The sequence below is a fragment of the Phacochoerus africanus genome, chromosome 4 (genome assembly GCF_016906955.1).
Source record: "Phacochoerus africanus isolate WHEZ1 chromosome 4, ROS_Pafr_v1, whole genome shotgun sequence".
Lineage (NCBI taxonomy): Eukaryota > Metazoa > Chordata > Mammalia > Artiodactyla > Suidae > Phacochoerus > Phacochoerus africanus.
In genome coordinates this window covers 81,655,266-81,680,391 of record NC_062547.1, presented here as the reverse complement: position 1 = coordinate 81,680,391, position 25,126 = coordinate 81,655,266, and the positions used below count along the sequence as shown (strand labels likewise).

General features: G+C 40.8%; 1 protein-coding gene across 1 annotated transcript in view; it reads left to right on the top strand.

The window, feature by feature from the left end:
- Positions 1-25,126, top strand: part of SIMC1 (SUMO interacting motifs containing 1) — a 74,777-nt gene that overhangs the window by 39,881 nt on the left and 9,770 nt on the right. Inside the window, exons 6-9 of the mRNA XM_047778063.1 lie at positions 5,324-5,476; positions 7,309-7,437; positions 18,928-19,084; positions 19,227-19,311. Of these exons, the coding sequence (XP_047634019.1) occupies positions 5,324-5,476; positions 7,309-7,437; positions 18,928-19,084; positions 19,227-19,311 (524 nt within the window). The remainder of the gene's footprint in view (positions 1-5,323; positions 5,477-7,308; positions 7,438-18,927; positions 19,085-19,226; positions 19,312-25,126) is intronic.

The following is a 25,126-nucleotide window of genomic DNA, read 5'->3' as shown; positions in this document are numbered from 1 at the left end:
ATTTTTCTTCCAAGACCATCAGACTTCCTTTAGTCTAGTTCAGTATTGTTCAGACAGCCTCGTGAGATCAAGGGGGAAACCTCAAAGTGTGTAAAACTTCTCACAGCTTTTATAAACTGAGATTTATTTTCATAAATCCATAAATTCCTTGAGTAACTCAAGATAAATCTCATTTATCACTTCTACTTCCTGAAGTCTATCATGACAATAGGTCCCATGGCTGGCAGTGAGGTGCAATAAAGTAGTAAGCATGTGTTCTTTTATTGTAGAATCAGGGCTGAAGCTTCTGGAAGCTTCAGAGTGGGGAACTACCATATCCTTATACCAAGGAGGGGAAATGTGGTTTCTAGGGTGGGAATCCCAGGCTAGAATCTTCTTCCTGGAACTACAACCCTTGCTTCTTTTGGAAACTCTTCTCACCAGCATTACTTTGTTTTCAGAGCATCATTGAAATCCTTTCACTTGTATTACGTTCTCATATATTCTTGCATATTTGTGGAAGTTTTTTTTCCTTTTTATGGCCGCACCTGTGGCATATAGAAGTTCCTGGGCTAGGGGTTGAGTTGGAACTGCCCCGGCGGCCTATGCCACAGCCATGGCAACACTAGATCTGAGCTGCATCTCAGCAATGTCGGATCCTTAACCCACTGAGTGAGAACAGGGATCGAACTCACATCCTCACAGAGACAACACTGGATCCTTAACCCACTGAGTCACAACAGGAACTCCTATTCTTGCATATTTGTGAAGAATAGTTTTTACAGACCAATATGGGATATTGACTATTACAACTCCTTTAATTAAAAGGACATTTCATTATATTTTGAGTATCAGCTTTTTCTTCCTTGGTTACATGCTTATATTCATTTCCCTAGATGTGGTATTTTATGTAAAGCTCAAATGTTCATGATCATGGGGGTAGAAAATCAGTGAGAGAATCTACAAAGAGCAAAGAGTAGCATATTTGGGTTTGAGATGGAAAAATAACAATTCAAATAACAAGAGCAACTCTCCTGACCAGTCTGCTTTGTGAGCGAGCATAGGCATTGGATTGTGAGACAGGAGACAGGAACCCAACCCAATCGGATGACACGTCTCATGGTGTAAGCCTCTCACTATACAGAGTTTAACTCTGGGATTTAAAGATAGCTATTTTTGTGACCTCTACATGCAGGCCACATCCTCCATTTTGTGCTTTTTCGGTGAAAAAAATAAGTTCCACCTGGAGGGAAAGAGATTGAGGTTGTGGTTACACGGATGTGTGCATATATTTATCAAAACCCATCAAAGATAAATCTGACCTCTAACATGTAGAACAGTTCTCAGAGTCTCTGAGAGGCTGTTTCTGGGTTATAATCCTCAGCCTGGCTTGAATAAGATTTTCCATTTCTTTCTTCAAAAAAAAAAAAAAACTCATCAAACAAAAACCAATGTGCAATTTATTTCGTATAAGTTATAACTCAAAGATAAGTTTTTCAAAAGAGAATGATGGGAAATCAGTCTTCATATGACCCCTTCTTAAGTAATTTTCTGTTCTTTTTTAACTGTGCATACAAAGAGTAAACTAGTTCTAGAAGATTTAAGAAATATACTATTCCAGAGTTCCCGTCATGGCTCAGCAGAAACGAATCTGACTAGCATCCATGAGGACGCAGGTTCAATCCCTGGTCTCGCTCAGTGGGTTAAGGATCCTGCGTTGCTGTGGTGTGGGCTAGTGGCTACAGCTCCAGTTCGACGCCTATTCTGGGAACCTCCATATGTTGCAGGTGCAGTCCTAAAAAGCCAAAAAGAAAAGAAAATGTACTATTCCCCAGATTCCCTCACCCATGTTTCCCTTTTCCACAGGGATAACTACTTTCAACTCTTTAAGTGATTCTTTGGATTTTTACCTCTTTGTGGCTAAATAACCTGCTTGTGTTGCTAATTCTTGGTTTTTCATTATTAGCTATTATCTATTGACTCCCTACACGAAAGATGAGGAGTTATCTTTCTTTTCCTCCCTAACTCCTCCCTCACACACACACTTAGCCCCTATACCATCAACATAGGATATTATAACTTTGTTTAGATCAGTATTCAGTGTTTCTATTACTGTAACTATGTGTACTAGTCAGAGTTGAGCCAAGTACTGAACTATGATTACTTTTTCTTTCATTCATACCTTTTCGTTTTCCTTAGAGTTAATGATTGCCTCGTCTTTAGTTTCCTCATATTCTTTGGGCATATCGGAAGTTTCCTCATATTCCTTGTGTGTATCGGAAGTCAACCCCAAGTTCTCTGTGGTTTGATCTGAATATCCTCTAGATGTTTATTCTGGGTAGTCTTCAAGTTCTTCTTGAAGATCTGCTATAGAATGTTTTGACCTTCTTCAGTTTGGATTGGTTGTCATCTTTGCCAGTTTTTATCATAAATGTGAGAATTCCCTTCACTTGTTTCCATGTTGGATCTCTGTTTCAGACCTTCACTTTCTCGGTTTACTCCCTCTTTTGGTGGATCAGTCCCCAGTAGCTTTTTTAAAAGGCATGTGGGAAGTAAAGTTTTTGAGATCTTGTATATCTGAAAATATCTTTACCTCCCCACACACTGACTGACTAATGAGTATGGATATGTAGGTTGGAGATAACTTTTCTACAGAACATTAAAGGAAATCTCCCATTGTCTTCAGCTTCCAGAATTGCTTTTAAGAAGCCATAAGCTACTTTGATTACTAATTCTTTGTAGGTACCTTGATTTTTTTTCCCCTCTGGATGTTTATAGAATCCTCTTTTTACCCAGTATGCGTGTTTCATCCATTATGCTGAGCATTCAGTGGGCCATTTCATGTCTTTTATTCTTGGAAAATAGTTTTCCTTCCTGTTAGCATATCATTAATTTCTAAGAGCTCTTTTTATTTAAATGCTCCTTTTTAAAATTAATCAATAGTTTTATGTTCTTCTTTCATGGATCCATATCTTTTTATATCTTTGATGATACTGATGATGTCTTTTGTTTTTGGTAATTCTCCATATAATGTCTGTTTTTCTCTAAGTTGCTTTTTTAAGGAGAGAGGAGGGTTGCTTTTTGCTATTTTGATCTTTCTCTCTTGTGTTAGAATGTATCCTTAGATGTTTAGTAAACCCTGATAATCTATCCATGTTTAAGGGGGACAGGCTCAAACGCTGACAGACTCTCTGAGTACATGGCAGTATATTGTCATTTCCAAGTTTCCCTGTAGGTGGAACTGGCTGCCCATTTCTTAGAAAATACCTTGTCAATGTCTTTACGTCTTTCTTCTTGGGCTGGATGAGTTTTCCAGAAAAGACTTTCAGTCTTCTGCGTGAAGGATGAAGATCAGGATGCCAGGTTTTCGGAAGATGGGTGTGAGAATATGTCAGGTGTCTCTGCGTTGAGCATGGATATGTTCACTTACTGCCCCTGTTTTCTGCTTTGATACCTCCACCTCCCAGCTGTGCCAGGTATCCCAGTCCACAGACCATCTGTTTGACCTCTCCACAGAGTTAGCCTGAAGTCCTCAGGTTTGGAAGAAGGTCTAAGGGTCTAGAAGTTTCTTAAACCACTTACAAGCCATCATATTTGTTTTAACTTGCCCCCTTTCATTCTTACTTCATGGCTGAGTATGTCACCTTGTACTACCAGTTGCAGCACTTAGGGAAGTTTTTTCCCCCCCTTTTTTGGTAAATGGAATTATTTAGGATTGCTCCTCTCTACTGCTGGCTTAGGATTCAGCTTTCTCAATTCTACCAAGTCAGTTAAAATTTGCCCCTTTGCCAAACTGATAGACTTAGATTAAACATCATCTAAACATGACATTTGCCTTATTTACTTAGTTAATTGGTTACTTTCAGTTTTGTAATCAGCATCTCCTAATCCATCCCCTAAATCAAAGACTAGGACCTTGACAATTGCCTGCATCTAACCACACACCCATCCCCTATCACCCACTTTTGCACCTTCTTGCACCCAAAATAATCAGCATCCTGAATGTTCATGTTTTCCTTTCATTTTCACTTAGCTTTAGTGTACTTGCATGTATTCTTATAATGAATATATTTTTATTTTAGCTCCTTGTAGCTGTATATAAGAATATCATGATGTATGTAATTGATTTTATATTTCACTTAATATGATAGAGTACTATTTGTTCATATTGTTACCTATCACTGTAGCTTATTCACCTTCACAATTGTATAATATTCTATTTTGTGAATATACTTCATTTTCCTTTCCGCTTCCAAATTTTCACTGTTATTATCTCCTCTCCTTTTCTTCCCTTCTTTGTGGATTTTTTAAAAAATTATTTATTGTGGCGTTCCCATCATGGATCAGAGGTTAACAAACCTGACCAGTATCCTTGAGCACACAGGTTCAATCCCTGGCCTCACTCAGTGGTTTAAGGATCCAGTCTTGCCATGAGCTGTGGTATAAGTTGCAGACACAGCTCGGATCCTGCATTGCTATGGCTGTTGTGTAGGCCAGCAGCTGTAGTTCCGACTTGACCCCTAGCCTGGGAGCCTCCATATGCCACGGGTGCAGCCCTAAAAAGACAAAAGACAAAAAAAAATTTTTATTTACCGTCGTATTAGTGGGATTTAGGAGGGAACAAAATTAGGTGTGTATATTCAGTCCATCATTTTTACCTGGGTTACCTAAGTGATCACCAAAAGTAACTGACTGTATGAGATGTTTTTACCTTACTGATCTTGAGAGCCTACAGCCTGTATAAAGTGTGACTCCATTATACATACTCTAAACCTTCACATTAATAATGGCTGACACCTAATAATAGAAAAGCTGCAAGGTCATCCAGTCCAACTTTCACCTTGTCAAGGATTGTTCCTGATAAGGAAGCCACAGATAGTGGGCTTTGACCTTCGAGATACTTTTCAATAATTATAACTTCAAGAAAAATGTTGGTATTTTACTTAGCTTTTGTAACCTTACTGCAATTAAATGCAGTGTTTCCATTAGACTTTTTAAATATTGAAAATAGCCTGACACAACTTAGAATAGATTTACAAGGAGATCCTGCTGAGTAGCATTGAGAACTTTGTCTAGATACTCATGTTGCAACAGAACAAAGGGTAGGGGAAAAAAATGTAATTGTAATGTATACATGTAAGGATAACTTGATCCCCTTGCTGTACAATGGGAAAATAAAATAGAAAAGAAAAGGACCTCTTAAAAAAATATATCCTAAGAGCCTTTTCTATTGCTGTTAGGGAAATCGCAGAATCTAGAAGCCCATGTTAAGGTTGCAGTTCTGAATACCATAGAGTAAGACAGAAGTTTAAACTTTTTTGTTCTTATCTTTTTTCCATTGCAGGGATGTCATCAAGTGGTTGGTCAAAGAAGTAACTGAAGACAGATTAACTCAGCCCCCAGATGAGAATCAGACATCTCCAGGAACAGGAATCTTGAAGGCTAACAGTAGCCAACCTTCTCCCCAGCCCAACCTGACAAAGAACACCAGTCAGCTGTAAGGGACAAGCAGAAGTTATCGTTCCTGGGGCTGTTGGGATTTACTGTTTTAGAGAGCAGCGCAACTCCCTAGGAACAGTTTTCCCCAAATTAACAAGCTCTTGGAACATAGGCTGATTCTTACTAAAGACTATCTTAGTTTGACTAAAGGCTGAATTCCTAATTTCAAAGGTACAACAAAAGCAGACGCTTTCCCCCTATGAGTAGGCCTTCACTAAGTGAATTCACAAAGCTGAAGTGGAACAAAAAGCTAGAGGACACTGCCTGCCCTTTCCTGGATTCCAAGAGACAGTACAGGGTTACAGCTACTCCTCACTTCATCTGTCCATTGATGGAAGAGGAGTGAAGGGAGTGGGTGTTTGGCAGCCTCCAGTCCTCAAGGACCTGTGTCTCCCTCCTCCAGTCCTGGGAGAAGGATTGCAGTTAAACTGCAGGTTCCAACAAGTTATAGCAACAATGGCTCAGACTAGGGCAGGTCCAATTTCCTCTGACTCCACTAGAAAAAGATGCCTGGCACATCTTTCTGGGGGTGAATATGGTCTTCACACATTTTTTTTGAAAAATGCCAGGATTTTAGGGGCTGGGGTTGCCCTTTTGCAAGTAACCTACTGTTCCATATCAATTATATTAAAAAAGACAGTCACCCTGGATAGTTCAACTATAGCATTTGTGCCTGAATTCACAAGGCTATATTATAACCTAGTTGTGCTGACCTGATTTTCATATAAGTGTTGCTTTCAACTGATTGAGGAGGCAATCTTGTGTCTAAAGGGAGAATGTTTTAGAACAATGAAGCATTTGCTTGGGCAGATCAGGGAAAGTCCTAAATTAGGAAAGTAGGGTTATCCCAGAACTCCAGTGTATAGGCCCAAGAGAGGCAGACACTGTTTCTTAAATGAAAGCTAATATAATAATCAATAATAATAATAATAAATTATTATAAGTAGATGTTAGTAGAAATAAAAATAGGACCCTCCAAAATTTGGTTTATCGTGATCTTAAAACAGTAGGCACTGCTCTTTACCATTAATGAGTGCCTCTCTGCCAAATATCTCATACAGCACAACTTTATGAAAGAGATGCTATTATTTCCCAGAACTCAGAGCAGTTTAGTAATTTGTCAAAAATTGAACAGCTTGTCCTTGCAGAGCCAGAATCTGATGCCAAAGTCCCTGGTCCACCTATCCTGTCACTGGCTACAGATTTTCTGAAAACAGAGCTCTTCCTTCCTTCATAAATAACAGTGCCTGTTAGAAAAGACCAGGCTCACCTTCTGAGGGGTTGCCCAGATTCCTTCTACCACGTCAGCCTGGCTCTCTCCCACAGTTAGGTCTGATGGGAGAGAAGGTCACATTCCACAGGTTGAAATTCTGAGACTGAACTTGGTAAAGGATTATTGTAAAGGAACCAAGTAACAGGAGAAAACTACATGGTAAATAGGTATTTCTCCTATCAAAGAAATTCAGATAATTGTTAGTCATTCTGGACCTGTCTCTTCATCTGTAAAATGGAGACATTATAGGTTAGATGCTCCTGAAAGTTCTCTAGAGCCTTAAGCTTGTATGTGTCTATTTTTGGATTTAAAAGCAGCTTGCTTTTGCAGCTCAACCCCAGGTTCTGAGAGGTTCAGATAGTATGCTCTGGCAAAAAGGATTCATTCAGGTAGGTGACACTGCTAATAAAAGCATGCTGACAGCTTGAGTAGTTCTCCCTGACCTGGTATGTGTTTTCCAAGACCCTTTAGTACACTGGTGGGGACCTCATCCCAGCCAGCAGGGTAGCTCTTTGTCAGACCCTCCCGCTCATTCGTGTTCTATGTTCTGGACTCAGGATTGTATGCCAGCTGCAGAGGATGCTGTCCATAGCTGTCGAGGTGGACAGGACCCCCACGTGCAGCTCTAATAAGATTGCTGAAATGATGTTTGGGTTTGTGCTGGACATTCCTGAGAGAAGTCAGAGGTGAGTCTTAGTTTTGTTCTTGTTTTGGGGGTCTGGGAACATAATTTCAAAAAAAAATTTCAAACAGTAGTTAAATTAGGAAGAAAAAAAAAAGACATAGAAGGATAGTTCCTGTCTCTTTAACATTTTGGAAGGAAGAGGTTCTCAACCAATTGTTACTATTTGCAAGTAAGGCATAATTTCTTGGGAGGAGAGATAGAGCCTTAAATGCAGCCTAAATTTTCCTACTTTATCTGTTTGGCTAACAACTTTGCTCATCCCTCAAGGTTCAGCTCTTAAGTACTGCCATCTCCTCTGACCCTCAGCCATAGAGCCTGGTATAAATGTTCACTAAAGTCTTGATGGACAAATAAAATAGGCATGTCCAATATTAGAGGAAGAAGAGATGACCCAAATATGAATAAGTTTACGCCTTTAGAATGAGCCCAGATAGTAAGGATAAGGAATTCAATTTCTCTAAGAATGAATTAGTAAAGCATTCTATTAGGAAGAGATAAAGAAAGAGAGTTCTTGGCTAAGACCAATGATCCCTTCTTTGAACCAGTAATTTTAGAATCCAAAGAAAGAAAAATAAACTGGAATGAATATGAATTCATGAACAGTTGCTAGAACAGGAAACAACTATGTGAGAGCCATCGTACGCTGGTGACCCTTGGGGAAATTATCTCTACAGCTCCCTGTTACCATCCCCTCAGCTCTCAGTTGGCAGCCAAGACTACTCATGCACAGTTCTGGCTCCTCTATTAAAAGAAAACGTCATACCAAATAGTATTGTAATAAAGACAATTAAAATACCCTGCTAAGATTGACAAATGTTTATTGGGTCCCTACAGTGTGGCAGTCTTGTCACATTAATTACCTAATGTTTTCATAAAACATTATAATGTTATTCCTATTTAACAAATGAGAAAAATACTCTTAAGTAGTTAAATAACTGGCCCAAGATTACCTGGATAATCAGATTCAGAATCCAAATTTAAACCCATGTTTCAACTCCCATACCATTCATTCATTTAGGTCCAGATTCTGGTGAAAGATGGGAAATCTAAGGAATAGGTAACTATAAACAAATTTAGACTTAACATAGACAAAAATATTTTAAATAAAACCTGGCCCTGCTTTAAAACTTTCTCAGAGGAGTTCCTCTAATGGCTCAGAGTGTTAAGAATCCAAGATAGGGTCCGAGAGGATGCTGATTTGTTCCCTGGCCTTGCTCAGTGGGTTAAGGATCTGGTGTTGATACAAGCTGCAGTGTAGGTCACAGATGCAGATAAGATCCAGCATTGCTGTGGCTGTGCATAGGCTGGCAGCTGCAGCTCTGATTTGACCCCTAGCCCAAGGACTTCCATCTGCTGCAGGTATGGCCGTAAAAATAAATGAATGAATGAATGAATGAAGGAATGACCAAATAAACAAGCAAAATTTTCTCAGAAAAGGCAAATTGGCAACCACCTAAATTATACTAAAAGATGCTTTATATGGCCTTTATCGGTTTATTTTCATTTTTTTTTAAAGTTTAGTTATAATTTGCATGCAGTTAAATGATACAAACTAATTTACATGGGTATCATTCCATGAGTTTTGATAAGCACATAGCCCATGTAACCTTTCATTTTTCCCTTGGAGCTCATTGATAGTTTATAGAAATCCTGCAACCTTGCTGAATTCACTTATTCTAGTAGGAATTTTTTTGTGGTTGCCCTGGAATTTCCTACATATACAACATATTGTCTGCAAATGAAAAGTTTGACCTCTTCCTTTCCAATGTCTATGCCTTTTGCCTCTTTTTCTTGCTTTATTGCATGGACTGATACTTCCAATAGAATATTGGAGTAGTGATAAGACCACACATCCTTGCCTTATTCCTGATCTTAGAGGGGAAACAGTCCATCTTTGACCATTAAGTATAATGTTAGCTATAGAAATTTCATAGGTGCCCTTTGTCAGATTGAGGAGGCTTCCTTCTAATTTATTGAGTGTTTTTGTGAAGAATAGGTATTAAAAATTGTGAAGTGTAATTTCCCTCATCTATTGAGATAGTTATAATTTTTCTCCTGTGTTCCATTGATGTGGTGAATTACGGTGATTAATTTCCTAATATTAAACCAACCTTACCTTCCTGGAATAGAAAACTCTACTTGGGGAGTTCCCGTCGTGGCTCAGTGGTTAATGAATCCGACTAAGAACCATGAGGTTGCGGATTCAATCCCTGCCCTTGCTCAGTGGGTGAAGGATCCAGCATCGCCGTTAGCTGTGGTGTAGGTCGCAGACGCAGCTCGGATCCTGCGTTGCTGTGGCTCTGGTGTGGGCCAGCGGCTACAGTTCCGATTCAACCCCTAGCCTGGGAACTTCCATATGCCGCGGAAGCGGCCCAAGAAATGGCAAAAAGACACAAAAAAAAAACAACCTCTACTTGGTTGTGATATGTTATCCTTTTTGCATTGACAGATTCAATTTGCTAATATTTTGTTAAGGGCTTTTGCATCTATGTTTCCTAGAGATATTGATCTGTAATTTTATTTTCTTATAATGTTCAACCACATTCATGTTTAAAGAACTGTAAATTAAAACTCTACTAAGATAACATTTCTAACCTATCTAAAAAGCAAAAATTGGAGTTCCCGTCGTGGCGCAGTGGTTAACGAATCCGACTAGGAACCATGAGGTTGAGGGTTCGGTCCCTGGCCTTGCTCAGTGGGTTAACGATCCGGCGTTGCCGTGAGCTGTGGTATAGGTTGCAGATGGGGCTCAGATCCTGCGTTGCTTGTGGCTCTGGTGTAGGCCAGTGGCTACAGCTCCGATTCGACCCCTAGCCTGGGAACCTCCACATGCCGCGGAAGCGGCCCAGGGAAATAGCAAAAAGACAAAAAAATAAAAAAATAAAAATTAAAAAAATAAAAAAATAAAAAGCAAAAATTTTAAGTACTATAAAACTCTACTAGTGAAGCTGGAGAAAACAGGTAGGTACTCATACATTGCTGGTGGGAATGCAAAATGATGCAAACCTTATGGAGGAGAATTTTACAATATCTAACAAAACTAAATGAACATTTACCTCTTGACCCAGCAATCTCATGTCTGGGAATGTACCCCCAAGGTACATTTCTAACAATATGAAATATATATAGGTATTCACAATAGCATTGTTTGTAATTGTGAAATACTGGAAACAACCCACATGCCCATACATGGGACAGTGGTTGAATGGCTGTCATATATCTACACATGGATATGTATCTGTAAAAAAACAAAAATTAAAAATAGCAAAATTTTTATGAACTGTTTTCCAAAATATATTGTTAAGTAAAAAAAGCAAAATACAAAAGAGTATGCATGGTAAATATACATACATTTTCTAAGAAGGAGAAATTTTTAAATATACATGATTATAATCGTTTGTGGGGGAAAAAAAGTTAAACTGCTGACTAATCAAACTGCTTACATACAGGGGTGGATGGTAACAGGCTGGAAAGGAGTTAGGGTGTTGGGCTGGAGTGGTAATGGCCTTAGTGGTGGTACAATAATGTAGTAATTCCCTGAGCACACTTCCTTGTATAGTTATAACTTTTATACTTTTAGAGCCATAATTAATCTTTTACATACTCAAAAAAGAGAAATAAATCAGTAAAGAAGTTGGAGGGGAGCCTAACATGTAATGTAAATAGACAAATTAACCTGTGTTTCAAATGTGTGACAACTGGGACCATGGGGTGGGGGGTGGGAGGGAGGAGAATCTCAAATAACTTAAAAAAAATAATAATTACAGATTCACAGGAAGTTGTAGAAACTCATGCAGAGGGATCCTATACACATTCTTCCCAGTGATTACCTCTTGTGTAATTATAGTACAGTATCACAAAAGGAAATTGACTTTGGCACAGGCCATGGAACACATTCAGATTTCAGCCTGGTTACACTTGTATGTAGTTCTGTTTAATTTTATTACTTGTATAGCTTCATATAACCACCAGCACAGTCAGGATATACAGAACTGTTCCATCACCACCAAGACCCCTTGTACTACCCATTTATGGCCATAACTATTCATCTTCCCCAATTCCTGGCAACCACTAGTCTGTCCAAGTAAGCGAACACACAATATTTGGACTATATGCCCTAGACCTAAAGACAAAATGATGGGTGAATAAGTATCTAGTTAGCAGATTTCTTTTTCACAGAAGTATAAGTTAATTCAAAAACTATCTTGTGTGTATTCTAGGATTAAACAAATAAGTGTATTGTGGATAACAAGAGCTAATTTTTTCACTGTCAGAGAAGAGAGTTACACATATGAAAAGGGGAAAGGATAGAAGGAAGCCTGTGATGCTGGATTGGAATTGGAGGTATCGCTATGAACTTGTGGTTTCTAATAAATATGGCTAGATACAGGAATAAATGTGCATGTGTGAGTGTGTTTTCTACATACTATACTGGGTGTGTGTGTGTGTACGTGTGTACTCATAGTCTGTCTCCTACCTCTACCCACTGAGAGAGCATAGAAACAATTACACCCTAGCAACAGTGAGCACACTTAGTCCTCAGATCTTTGTAAATTTCTAAATACTAGTTTACACCGAAAGGAACCAGAGCTGAGGTAAGGAAAAGTATAATATGAACCTAGAGCCTGTTGTTCCAGAAAGTGAGGAAGTGCTCAAAGAATGTTCAGAACTGTTGAATAAAATAAGAATCCATGACTCTAATACTGAAAGGAAGGAAGAGGAAAGACTATCTTCCTTACAGTAGAAAGCCAGCTAATCAATGTAAGAGGAAACAATGAATTAGGGGAAAATGCCATATGATAACCATCATAATGAGTTAATTCTGGTATGAGTGAGCACTAAAATGGTGAAAGTTTGTGGACTACCAAGATGTTTTCATAATCTCAAAAATATATTTTCACAAGACATTCATTAGGAGGTAACAACTTTCCAGTGGAGACACTACTGTAGTCAGATGATAAAAATTAACACCAACAGGAGTTCCCGTCGTGGCGCAGTGGTTAAAGAAACCGACTAGGAACCATGAGGTTGAGGGTTCGGTCCCTGGCCTTGCTCAGTGGGTTAACGATCCGGCGTTGCCGTGAGCTGTGATGTAGGTTGCGGACGCGGCTCGGATCCCGCGTTGCTGTGGCTCTGGCGTAGGGCAGTGGCTACAGCTCCGATTCGACCCCTAGCCTGGGAACCTCCATATGCCCCGGGAGCGGCCCATATAACACCAACAATGGGGCAAATTGGTATCATATGCCCTTTGATATGAAGCACTGAGAAAAACAACATTTTTGCAGCCCTCTTGCCAAAAAAAGGTATAACCTCAATCAAATCATGGGAAGGTATCAGGGTAATTCTAAGTGAGAAATGTTCTATGGGGGAAAAAAAATGACCTGCATTTTTCAAAACTGTCAATGTCATGAAAGACAAAGCAAGACTGAGAAACTGTTTCAGATCAAAGGACATTTAAAAAACAGGAAACTGAATGCAACATATAATCTGGGGTTTTCTTTTGTTATTAGCGGCATCATTAAGACAATGGAGGAAAGCTGATTAAAGTCTATGGTTGATATAATAGTATTGCATTAAGATTTATTTCTGATTTTGATCATTATACTTGGTTTTCTAAGAGGATGTCCTTTGTAGGAATCATACACTGAAGTATTTAGGGATAAATGGGTATCATGTCTGCAACTTACTAATAGTTCAGAGAAAAAAATTGAAAGACAGAAAACAGAAGTATAAAGAAGATATGGTAAATGTTTAACATTTAAGGAAGCTGGGTAAAAAGTATTAAGGGTGTTTGGAATTATTTGTGCTATTCTGCAACTCTTCTGTGAATCTTAACAAAAATTAAAAGAAAAAAAGCCTATTTATTGTAAACAACATACAGTTGGATTTGCTTTTTCAAGCAGCTGACAATCCCTGCCTTTAACTGTAGTTATTCATTCCATTTACATTTAATTATTGATTTTACTTCTATCATCTTACTATTTGTTTTCTATTTGTCCCTTATGTCCTTTGTTCATTTTTACTTCTTTTTCTTCCTTCTTTTCATCAATCAGGTATTTTCTGTTTTTCTATTGTGTCTCTCCTAAGGCTTTTAAACTTTTTTAATTAAAATCTGATTTTGACATAATTGTTGATTCTCATGCAGTTGTAAGGAATCACGCAGAGAGATCGCATGTGTTCTTTACCCAACTTTGCCCAGTGATAACATATTGCAAAACTTGAGCATAAGTATCACAACCAGGATATCAAGATTGATACAAGCCAAGATGCAGAACATTTCCATCACCATAAGGATTATCCATTTTGCCCTTTTATAACCATCCCCACTCCCCTCCCACCCTCACTCCTCATGTCCTGACAGCTACTAATCTGTTCTCTATTTTTATTATTTTGTCATTTCAAGTGTTGTATAGGTGGAATCATTCAATATGTAATATTTTAGGATTAGCTTTTTCATTTAGCATAATTCTCTGGGGATCCATTCAAATTACTGTATCTATCAATAGTTGATTCTTTTTATTGCTGAATAGTATTCCATAGTGTGGATGTACCATCTATTTTTTTAAAAACCCATTTACCCATCGAAGGATATCTTTGTTTCCATTTTGGGGCTATTACAAATAAAGCTTCTATAAACATTCATGTACAAATTTTTGAATAAACTAAATCTTCATGTCACTGACATAAATACTAAGGAGTGCAACTTTTGCATTATGTAGAAGTTACTTATTTAGTTTTGTTTTGTTTTTTCTTTGTCTTTTGTTGTTGTTATTGTTGTTGTTGTTGCTATTTCTTGGGCCGCTCCCTCGGCATATGGAGGTTCCCAGGCTAGGGGTTGAATCGGAGCTGTAGTCACCGGCCTACGCCAGAGCCACAGCAACGCGGGATCCGAGCCGTGTCTGCAACCTACACCACAGCTCACGGCAACGCCGGATCGTTAACCCACTGAGCAAGGGCAGGGACCGAACCTGCAACCTCATGGTTCCTAGTCGGATTCGTTAACCACTGCGCCACGACGGGAACTCCTTATTTAGTTTTTTAAGAAACTGCCAAACTGTTTCCTTGAGTGACTCTACTATATTACATTTCCTCTAGCCTGGTATGAGTGATCCAGTTTCTCTGCATCTTGGCCAGCATTTGGTGTTGTCACTATTTTTTATTTTAGTCATTCTGTGTGATGATATCTCATTGTGGTTTTCATTTTAATTCTTCTAATGACTAATGAAGTTGAACATCTTTTCATGTACTTATTTGCCATCTGTATAACATCTCTTTACTAAACTATCTCTTTTCTCTGGTTCTAAATGGATTACTTGCTTTTTTACTGTTGAGTTTTGAGAGTCTTTATATATTCTAGATACTGATCCTTTTTCAGATCTGTAATTTGCAAGTATTTTCTCCCATTCTGTAGTTTGTCTTTTCATCCTTTTTAACAAGACCTTTCATAGAGCAGGTGTTAAATTTTGATGAAGTCCAGCTTATCACTTTTTTCTTTTATGGAAAATGCTTTCATGCCAAAGATTCCTTGGGATTATCTGTGTAGGTCATTATTGTCATCTGCAAGTAGGGATAGTTTTATTTCTTCCTTTCCAATATGCATGCCTTTTATTGCCTTACTGCAATGGCTGGAACTTCCTGTACGATGTCGAATGGCAGTTCTTTGTTCACTATCTAGGGGAAAGCATTCAGTCCATTAATTATTTATTGATTAATTAAAATATCAGTTCACCATTAGTTATGATGCTAGCTATAGGAGTTTTTGTAGATGTTCATTAATAAATTGAAGAAATTCCCCAACATGCCTAGTTTTCTAGGTTTTTATCATGAATGGATATTAGATTTTATCAAATTGCTTTTTCAGCAATTTTTTAATGGTTACTTAATTTACTAGAGTCTGCCTTCAATTAATATTATATCACAGCATGTAGTGTAAGAATCTTATAACTGTGTTTCCATTTACCCTACTCCCATCCTTTGTGCTATTATTGTCGTACATTTTACTTTTACATATTTTATAAACTCCAAAATGGATGGAATCATATTTTTGCTTTAAACATCTAGTTGTTTTTAAAAGAAACTCAGAGATGAGGGAGAAAAAGTCTTTATACTACCTATCTGTGATATTGTGACTTATAATAAGGACTATATATATATTTGATCTTCATCCTATTCCTGGAACAGAGCGCTTTTGGAGTTTTGTAAGTGATAGGAGTGATAAAGTTATCTTTTGTTACATTAATGAGGTGTCCTTCAGAAAGCTCCTAGGTGACCTAAGAATGAGGACTGGTGGCCAGTGTTAGAGGATTGGCACTGAAAGTTCCAACCCTCCACTTCCATCCCTTCTCCCCACCCCAGCCCCACCTTCTGGGAGAGAACAGGGCCTGGAAGTTGATTTCAATTACAAGTGGCCAATGATTTAATCAGTAGTTCCTATCTAATGCAGCTTCCTTGAAAACCCAAAAGGACTAGGTTCAAAGAGCTTCCAGTTGGTGAACAAGTGGAGATTGCTGGAGAATAATGTACCCAGGGGGCATGGAAGATCCTCACCATTTCCCCCTACGTTATGCATCTTTTCCATTTGGCTGTTCTTGAGCTATATCCTTCTTGGGATTTTTTCTCTTTTTTTATTTTGGGCCACCCTGTGGCATATGGAGTTCCCAGGCCAGGGATCAGATCTGAGCTATAGTTTTGACCTGCAGCAATGCCAGATCCTTAACTCACTGTGCTGGGCCAGGAATCAAACCTGCGTCCCACTGCTCCAGAGATGCTGGGCATCCCTCTGTACCATAGTGGGAACTCCATTGAGTTATATCCTTTTATAATGAACTGGTAAATTGAGTAAGTAAAGTATTTCTCCGAGTTCTGTGAGCCACTGTAGCAAGTTAATTAAACCTACGGTGAAGGTCCTAGGAACCTTCCAAGCACAGGTTGTGACAGCCTGAACTTTCAATTGGCATTTGAAGGGAGGTTTTTTTTGAACAGAATTTTTTTTTCTGTTTTTGAGCCCTGATTTGATACAGAGTGTCACAGGCTGGGTCCCATTGCAAACATAGTCTGTATCAAAAGTTTACCTGTTCAGGAGTTCCCGTCATGGTTCAGTGGTTAACAAACTCGAAACATGAGTACGTGGGTTTGATCCCTGGCCTCGCTCAGTGGGTTAAGGATCCAGCGTTGCCATGAGCTGTAGGTCACAGACGTGGATCCGATCTGGCACTGCTGTGGCTGTGGCATAGGCCGGCCTCTATTGCTCCAATTAGACCCCTAGCCTGGGAACCTCCATATGCTGCAAGTGGGGCCCTAAAAAGCAAAAAAAAAAAAAAAAGAATTGCTAGAGATGATTGTCCCTCCATTTCCTATTATGTCCAATACATTAAAGTTTTGTTCTTGTCCTTTGTTCATCTCTAGGTTTGCCATGTTGGATTATAAAGCCAGGACAGATGCAAACTCTGGAATAAAAATTGGAAGATGAAATGTTGTTTGAAATAGAAGTTATTGAGTAGGAAAACTGTCTTGTGAGAGTAATGGGCCACTTGCAGAGTAGAAATTAGATTTTAAAGGAATTTGGGAAATATCTTACAAATGTAGTAATTTGGAGTCCTTTGCATAAAAGAAGAAAATTTGTCCAGAAGTTATAGAAGAGTACTAAAATACATGCACACACATTAAAGAGATAAAATGTATTTTCACAAATACTGTAGACTTTTTTAAGCTTTCGAATGGTAAGAAGCATAGGTTTAAAAATATTTATGGGAGTTCCCATTTGTGGTTCAGTGGGTTACGAGCCTGACTAGTGTCCATGAGGATGCAGGTTCGATCCACTGGCCTTGCTCAGTGGGTTAAGCATCCAGTGTTGCTGCAAGCTGCAGTGTAAGTCACAGACCCGGCTTGGATCCCACATTGCTGTGACTATGGCGTAGGCCAGCAGCTGTAGCTCTGATTTGATCCCTAGCCTGGGAACTTCCATATGCTACAGGTGCGGCCCTAAAAGAAAAAAAAAATTGTTCTGCTTTTTAAACTTTGTTTTTACACAAATATGCATGCCTGGTAGAAAAGCAAAAGGAAGGGGAGAAAGGAAAATAAAAATGAATGAATACTTTGTTATTTATCATTTTTAGATGTGGCAGTAATACAAAGAGCCCCCTATTTTCCCAGAGGTTGCAAAACTGCAAAGGGGCAGGATGTTGTAGAAGAAGGAACTCTTAGATCTGGGGCTGGCTCCCTTCCTGCCATCTCCTTATCTGCTCATGAGCCATCTGCTCCTCAAAATTGCTCTGACCAGCAGATCTGGTAGGGACCACCAAACAAACCTTCTGGCAAGAGCCTTTGGGCAGTCCGGAGACGCACCCTGTGCCTCCAAGATTCAAAACGTTTTTTGGAAGCTGACATTGCTTTTAAAACAATGAGTCTAATTCACCTTCCTGAAGCACAACCCTGGCTGTATAGCTGTCCTGCTCAGGAGCCTCTGGATATGGTCCATCCCACCCTGGCTGGCCAAGCCCTGTGCTGCATGGAGTGACTATGTCAAGGGCCAGAGTCTCTCTAGGACTCAAGTCTTGGACTTGAAATTTAAGAAAGCTGCAGTGCCCCAGTTCTATCTTTTTCTTCATTTTTGCTAATGTTTCTGCCTCCACTGAAATGCCTTCTGCCTTGGACCTTCTTTACTCCTCCTAGACCGCCATCACCAGTGCCCCCGCCTCCAGAAGAAGTTGCTTCCAGCCCCCTGACCAAATGCGCTCTGTTCTTTGTCTCAGGAGTGCCCTAGACACCTCCTCCCATCATGCACACATGCCCTGTACTTCATGTTGGTTCCCGCTGCACACGTCTTGCCCCTGTTCAGCTGTCAGGTTTTGAGAGCAACATCCGCCTTTATTTCTCTTAATATTCCTTGTTTGTGCCAAACAGTACCTGGCACATTATGGGCATTCAGAAATATTTAATCTCATGATTATTTCCCTTGGTTTACAGTATGATATAATTCTTTTGCGTTTTTTGTTTTTTGTTTTTGTTTTTGTTTTGTAGGGAGCTGCAACCGCGGTATATGAAAGTTCTCAGGCTAGAGCTACAGGTGCCAGCCTACACCACAGCCACAGCAACTCGGGATCCAAGCCCCATCTGCAACCTACGCCACACCTCATGGCAGCACCAGATGCCCCACCCACTGAGCAAGGCCAGGAATCAAACCCATATCCTCTTGGATACTAGTCGGATTCGTTTCCACTGCACCACAACAGGAACTCCCTGTAATTCTTTTTTAACATGTCCCAAACTTGCCTTTTTCAAATGTCAAAGACTTTCCCTCCTCTGGTTGATTCGGGAGCAAATCCATTTCTGCTCCGTGCACAAGCTTTGTGATCATGTAGGCCTTCACTGTGTTCCTTCTTAGCCTCCTCTGTTTTAGGGCAGAGGCTGGAGCCTTCAGGGAGAATTCTGGTATATGTTCCTTGAAACAGCAGTTGTGATGGTGAACCCTCTCTCTCTCCTCTCCACGCAGAGAGATGTTCTTTACCACCATGGAAAGCCACCTTCTGCGCTGCAAAGTGCTGGAGATCATATTCCTCCACAGCTGCGAAACACCCACCCGCCTGCCCTTGTCTCTGGCCCAGGCCCTCTATTTTCTAAACAATTCCACGTCACTGCTCAAGTGTCAGGTACATTTTTTCCTCTTTCAGTTCCAGGCCCAGACCACCTTTTCCTTAATCCTTGAGCGTTATATAAAAGTGACTTGAAAACCACACAAAACCTTTAACTGTGGAAGGCATTTATTGCCAATTGCTTTTGCTCTCTCTGCAGTCAGATAAAACCCAGTGGCAGACATGGGATGAGCTGGTTGAGCATCTGCAGTTTCTGCTATCCAGTTACCAACACGTTTTAAGAGGTAAGGAGCATTTATTCACAAACAAGGGGTGGAAGTCTCACAGTGGACATTGGTATGAATTAAAGTCACATAAGGGACTCTAGCATATTAGCTCAAGGAAAGCATTGTTCCTCGGTATAACTGTAAGGAACAAGGGATGACAGAGCTGGAGTTACGGCTGTAGAAGAGCATTCTCATAGTATTTTTGTTGTGGCAGGTAACACCGCAGTCCTCACAGTCATTAGGTTGTGGAGGCAAGCAGAAGTCATCCTACCATGAGAAAGATTCACTAATGGTGGGACATAGCCTTGGCATCTTTCCCTGGCCCATCACCAGAGTGTCTTGATTGGGTCAATTGCTCACTGAATGTGGACCTTGCAAACATTGTCAGAGCAAATCAGTGGCAAGGTAAAAATGTACATCTTGCAAAAGATGTAAGACACTCTTAAATCTGTGAAAGTGGCTCTGCTCCAGTCCCGGGCAAAGCCAGTGATCCGTGAGGATCTAGGAGACTTAGACTAATTAACACTCAGGGGCAAATATTGACAAGGATAATGATGGAATAGCTTCTTTAAGTAAGAATGATTTGATTAGCCAGGGATTAATGAGGCCCCTGGGAAAACGAATATAATTATTAATTTCTCAAGGAAAGACCGTAAGTTTACAGGGGAGAACACTGACATTCCTCTTGATGTGATGCCCTGAGAAGGACGCCGCGTCACTTACACTGTGTTCTTGCCAAAATTCATAACCTGAATCTAATCACAGGGAAGCACCAGACAAACCCAGATTGAAGGACCTTTTACAAAGGAACTTGCCTGCACTTTCAGAAGTCCCAATGCCCTAAAAACAAAGAAAGACTGAAGAGCTATAACAAATTAAAAACAAACTAAAGCACATGAATATTAAAGGCAAAACATGACCGTAGATGGGATCCTAAACCAGGAACAAAGAAGCTATAGAGTACATTATTGGAACAATAAGTAAATTTTAAATAGATTATGTAATAGTATTGTATTAACATTAAATTTCCTATTTTTTATAATTTATCCTGGCTTATGAAAGTAAATATCCTTGGTTTTAGGAAATCCCTCTTGAAGTACCGAGGGCCACAGTGTCCAACTTATTCTCAAACAGTAAGGGGGGAAAAAGTGTGTATGTGAGTGTCTGTAGACACACATATATACATAATTTACCTGCTGTGATCATTTTGAGGTTGAGAAAATAAGATGGTCCTTATACCCTCTTGGGCCTGGAACTGAGGAAGGTGTTACAGAAACATTCAAGGAAAAAAAAAAAAAAAAGGACTGGGTTTAAGACAAAAGATCTGCATTTAAATCCCTCCTCTACTACCTGCTCTGCCACGGGCAGCTAACTTTATGTCTCTAGACCTCAATTTCTTCCTTCTGTAGAATGGGCAATGTAATACATAACTTACCAAGACTGATCATTAATGGACATGAGAAAAAAGTAGGAAGTGCTCAGGCACTGTTAGCAGACCCTCCGTCTGCCTGTAGCCTGGCCCTAGGAGTCAGCTGCAAGGTTCTTCTGTGTTCCAGGCGCTTATAACTAAAACATAAGAGAGAGCATTGTCAAGGCCACAGCATGTGGTGTGTGGTTGTGCATTTTTAGCACACTTAAAGAAAGGTACACATCCCTCTCCAAACAAAGCCCCAGGCAAATGCCATGCGTCCTCAGCCTCACTGAGGTTTATGCAATTGCTTCTTCTGGAGATCTTGCAGAAAGTTGAATATTAAAGCAGCCTGTTTTTGCGTACAGTTCACCATTAACACTTCTTGTTCATTTCTGTTTTGCTTCCCAGGGAACACACCTGGGTCATAGGCACTAGTGACGTAAGATGGGCATGGGAGCTACCTTACTGCAGAATATTCTTCTGCTTTGAATAAACGAAGGCCTCAGACCAGTATATATTGACCAAGAATAAACAGGATGTGTCCCAATTCTATTTTGTCCTTAACATCCTTTCCAGCTTCTTTGGAGACCAAGCGTTAAGAAAGAGAAAAAAAATATTTAGAAACGATCATTTGAAAGCAGTGCCCTACAAAGAACACAGCTGAATGGTTCCCTGAAATGGCCAGTGCCTCGTCTGTGGGCATTTTACTGTGAGGGCTTCTTAGTCGTCTCTATCCTCTTCAAGAGGGCTGAGGATGTTGTAGAGGGCATTTTGAGGTCAGCCTGAGCTGTCCAGCTCCAGGGGTGTGGGAAGAAAGGAAGAGATTGGGGAGCCCAAGCCTGCTCCTCGTTTATGGGAACCCCTCAGCATGGAGGAAGAGCGGAAGGGAGAATAGGTAAATTCACATATATTGGCTTATGTAATCCAATAACTTTGTGGGGGTGAGTACCATCCCCCTTTCACTGATGGGAAAACAGAGGCTGAGAGAAAAGTAAATGCAGGAGTTCCCGTCGTGTCTCAGTGGTTAACGAACCCCACTAGCATTCATGAGGATGCGGGTTCGATCCCTAGCCTTGCTCAGTGGGTTAAGGATCCGGCGTTGCCATGAGCTGCGGTGTAGGTCGCAGATGCAACAGCTCCAATTTGACCCCTAGCTTGGGAACTTCCACTTGCCACATGTGCGGCACTAAAAAGACAAAAAGAAAAGTAAATGCAGAGCCAGGATTCAAACTTAGGTCTGTTTCCAAAGTCTATGTCCATGAAAACACACTGGGAAGATTTTTCTATGAAACCATTGGGTGAGATTTGAAGGTGAGATTCTAAGGAATTTCCAACCCCCATTTTCTAAACCCTCTACACATGATTAAACGACTTTTGTGTAGACCCTTGACCTTGGCGAGAAGTAGATCTCGAACCCCCATGTTTTATAAATGTTTCCATAGAGGGTAGAGCAGCCCCACTGAGACCTGGATGCTGGGCTATCAGCTGAGCTCACCTCCCATCTGAGAGAATCCATCCCCCACACCCCAGCCTCACAGCCATGCCCCTCAGGTCTGAGCTTTAGCAAATTACAAAGTGTTTTCCTGATGCTTGTGAGTACTTAGAACCTCTAAGTCTAGGAATTTAAACATACAGTATTTAAAGGAACAAAAGGTATGCCTTTCCTGAATTCTGCTCTGCTGGTCCACTTAGACAAGGCGATATGGGAGTCAGACACCTCTTCCTTCCAAGAAGGGTTGCACAGCTGTCCTGCAGAGCGCTCTCCATGGCAGGGAGAAGAGCAGACTCAGGCAAAATCAGTTCAGTTCCTACATTCATCCAATATTTACCAAATGCCTCCTCTGTGCCTGGCTCCTTGGGAAAACTTCAATGAAGAAGACCAACTTCAGTGAAGTTGACTCTTCAGTGAAGAGGCCCCCGCCCTCATAGAGCTTAACTGTCTAGGGAAGAGATTGACCCTATAAACAAATCTCTGTATATGTCATACCAATAGCAGAACTGCAGTGAAAATAAATGCTGTGAAGGAAAGTGCAAGTATAGAAAATAGGACTTCAGCTGTTCATGGAGGAACCTGAGAAGACCCCCCCCTAAAGAAGTGATCCTTGGGCTGAGATCACTTGGTACCGATGTTAGCCAGGCTAATAGGAAGGGTAAAGCTTTCCAGAAAAAAGAAACAGCCTGTCCAAGGGCCTTGAGGCAAGAAGTTGCTTAATGAGTCCAAGGAACATAGAACAAACTGGTAGGACGAGGATGCAGTGAGCAAGGGGAAGAGAGCACAAAATGGGACCCTGACACCAAGAGAGGGTGTGGGGGGCCTTCCTGTAAGGAGTGCGTGTTAAGGAATTTCGCCTTGAGTCCATCCAGGTGGTGTTCAGTAAGGCCACTCTCCCTGACATGTGACAAATAGTGTGGCCGAGGACAGAGAGGTCAGAGGAGGGGTAACAGTGATGAGGGTGTGGGTGGCGCAGTGGGGAAGGCTGAGGACGGGTCAGAAGGACTTTGAAGATCAGTGTGACAGGACTTGGGTGACCGAGGCTGGAGGATGACTCCCAGGGTCCTGTCAGTCCTGACACAGAAAGAAATGGACAATCTGCAGGGCAGATAAAGAGCTCCACGTGACTGTCAGATTGGAGAGACCTCCTCCAGTGGCGATGATGAAGATAAAATCATAGCTAACCCTGGTATTGACCCTGGATTTACTAATAACACTACCAGCCAAAATATCTTGAGCCAGGCCTTGTGCTAAACCCTTTGCATAGATCACCTCACACAGTAATCACACAAACCTCTAATGTAAGAAGTCTCGTCCCTACTGAAGCATAAAATCCAAGGCCTTGCCAACTGGACCAGAATGGTTGAAGTCCACTGGCCAAGACTTCTTCCCCTTGAACAGTACTTAGGTGGGCACGGCCAACCTTTGCTTCTTTGGATTTCCTGCATTAATGAATTCCACTCTTCTTGGTCCCAATCCAGGTCTTCCCTGTCCCACTCTATTCAGCCAATTCTTTCCCTTCTTTCAAAGTCATTTTTATATTTTTCAAGGGAGCACATGCTTCGTTTAAGAAAATCAAATTCTGGAGTTCCCATTGCGGCTCAGCGGGTTAAGAACCCAACATAGTCCATGACAATATAGGTTCAATCCCTGGCCTCACTCGGTGGGTTAAGGAGCTGGTATTGCCGCAAGCTGCCTGTAGGTTGCAAATGGGGCTCAGATCCCGCATTGCTGCGGCTGTGGTGTAGGCCAGAAGCTGCGGCTCTGATGTGACCCCTAGCCTGGGACCTCCATGTGCTGCAGGTGCGGCCCTAAAAAGACAAAAAAAGAAAAGAAAATCAAATTCCACTAAAAGGCTCTTGTCCCACTCTGACCTTTCTCCCCCAGCAGCAGAGTGAGCTAGAGCACATTTCCCTGCTTAAAACCCTTCAGGTCCTTCCCTTTGCTTTCAAAGACCAAACTCCAGGTTGTTCTGTGGCCCAGCCCGCCTTCCGGTTTGATCTAGTCCTGCTCGCCCTCTTACTACCCGGACTTTACCTCCAGTTCTCCAAACAAGCTTTCCCTGCGTCATGGCATTTGCGCTTATTCTGTCTACCTGGGCTGCTTTGCCACGAGTCCTTTACACGCTTACCTCCTTCTCATCCTTGGGGATGAGGCCCTTCCCCGACCAGAGCACGCTGCTTCCCTCATTTCCCCTGTGTTTCTGTTTATCACAGCAACCAATTTATTTATTTGGTTGCACTCACCAAAACTGTAATTGTTTTTGTTGGCTTGTTCACGATCAGGCTTCCTGCAGCCAGAATGTCAGTCCATGAGGACTGGGCCCCAGTCTCTGACCCCACTCTACCCCCGGAGTCTAGCCCAGTTCCAGAGACAGAATAGGTGCTCACTGTAAATGTTCATTGATTGAATATTGAAAGGGCCCTGCAGTGACATCTCAAGGCAGCTTTGCTCTTACGTTTCCAGATTTTTTGGACCCTCTGCAGTGTATTTGTTATCCTTTTTTCAATTTACAGTTAGGCCATTGCAATACATTTAGAAGGACTTTACCTGAAAAAATATCTGAAGGTTGAGGTAAAACACATTGAGCCTATTATTTGAAAATATAAGCGAATATATTGCTTAAAAATAAGTTTATTCTGTTTCCCAAATTCCTGGACACTGTAGTTCAGTCCTACAAATAACCCTGTTAATGAAGGTGCCATTACCCCCATGTTATCAATGAGATGGAGAAAATGATGCTATTGTGACCTCTGGTGCACTTGGGAGCTAGGAAGTCCACAGAGCTCTTCTCAGTTCATTGGTCGTATGCATGACATGTGCTCCTTTGCCTCAATATCACACACTTCCAGAACCCTGTTGGGACGGATCTATGGATTTAGGATGAGATTCCTTTAGAACTTTGTGCTTTTCCCCAGCATTTTATTTTT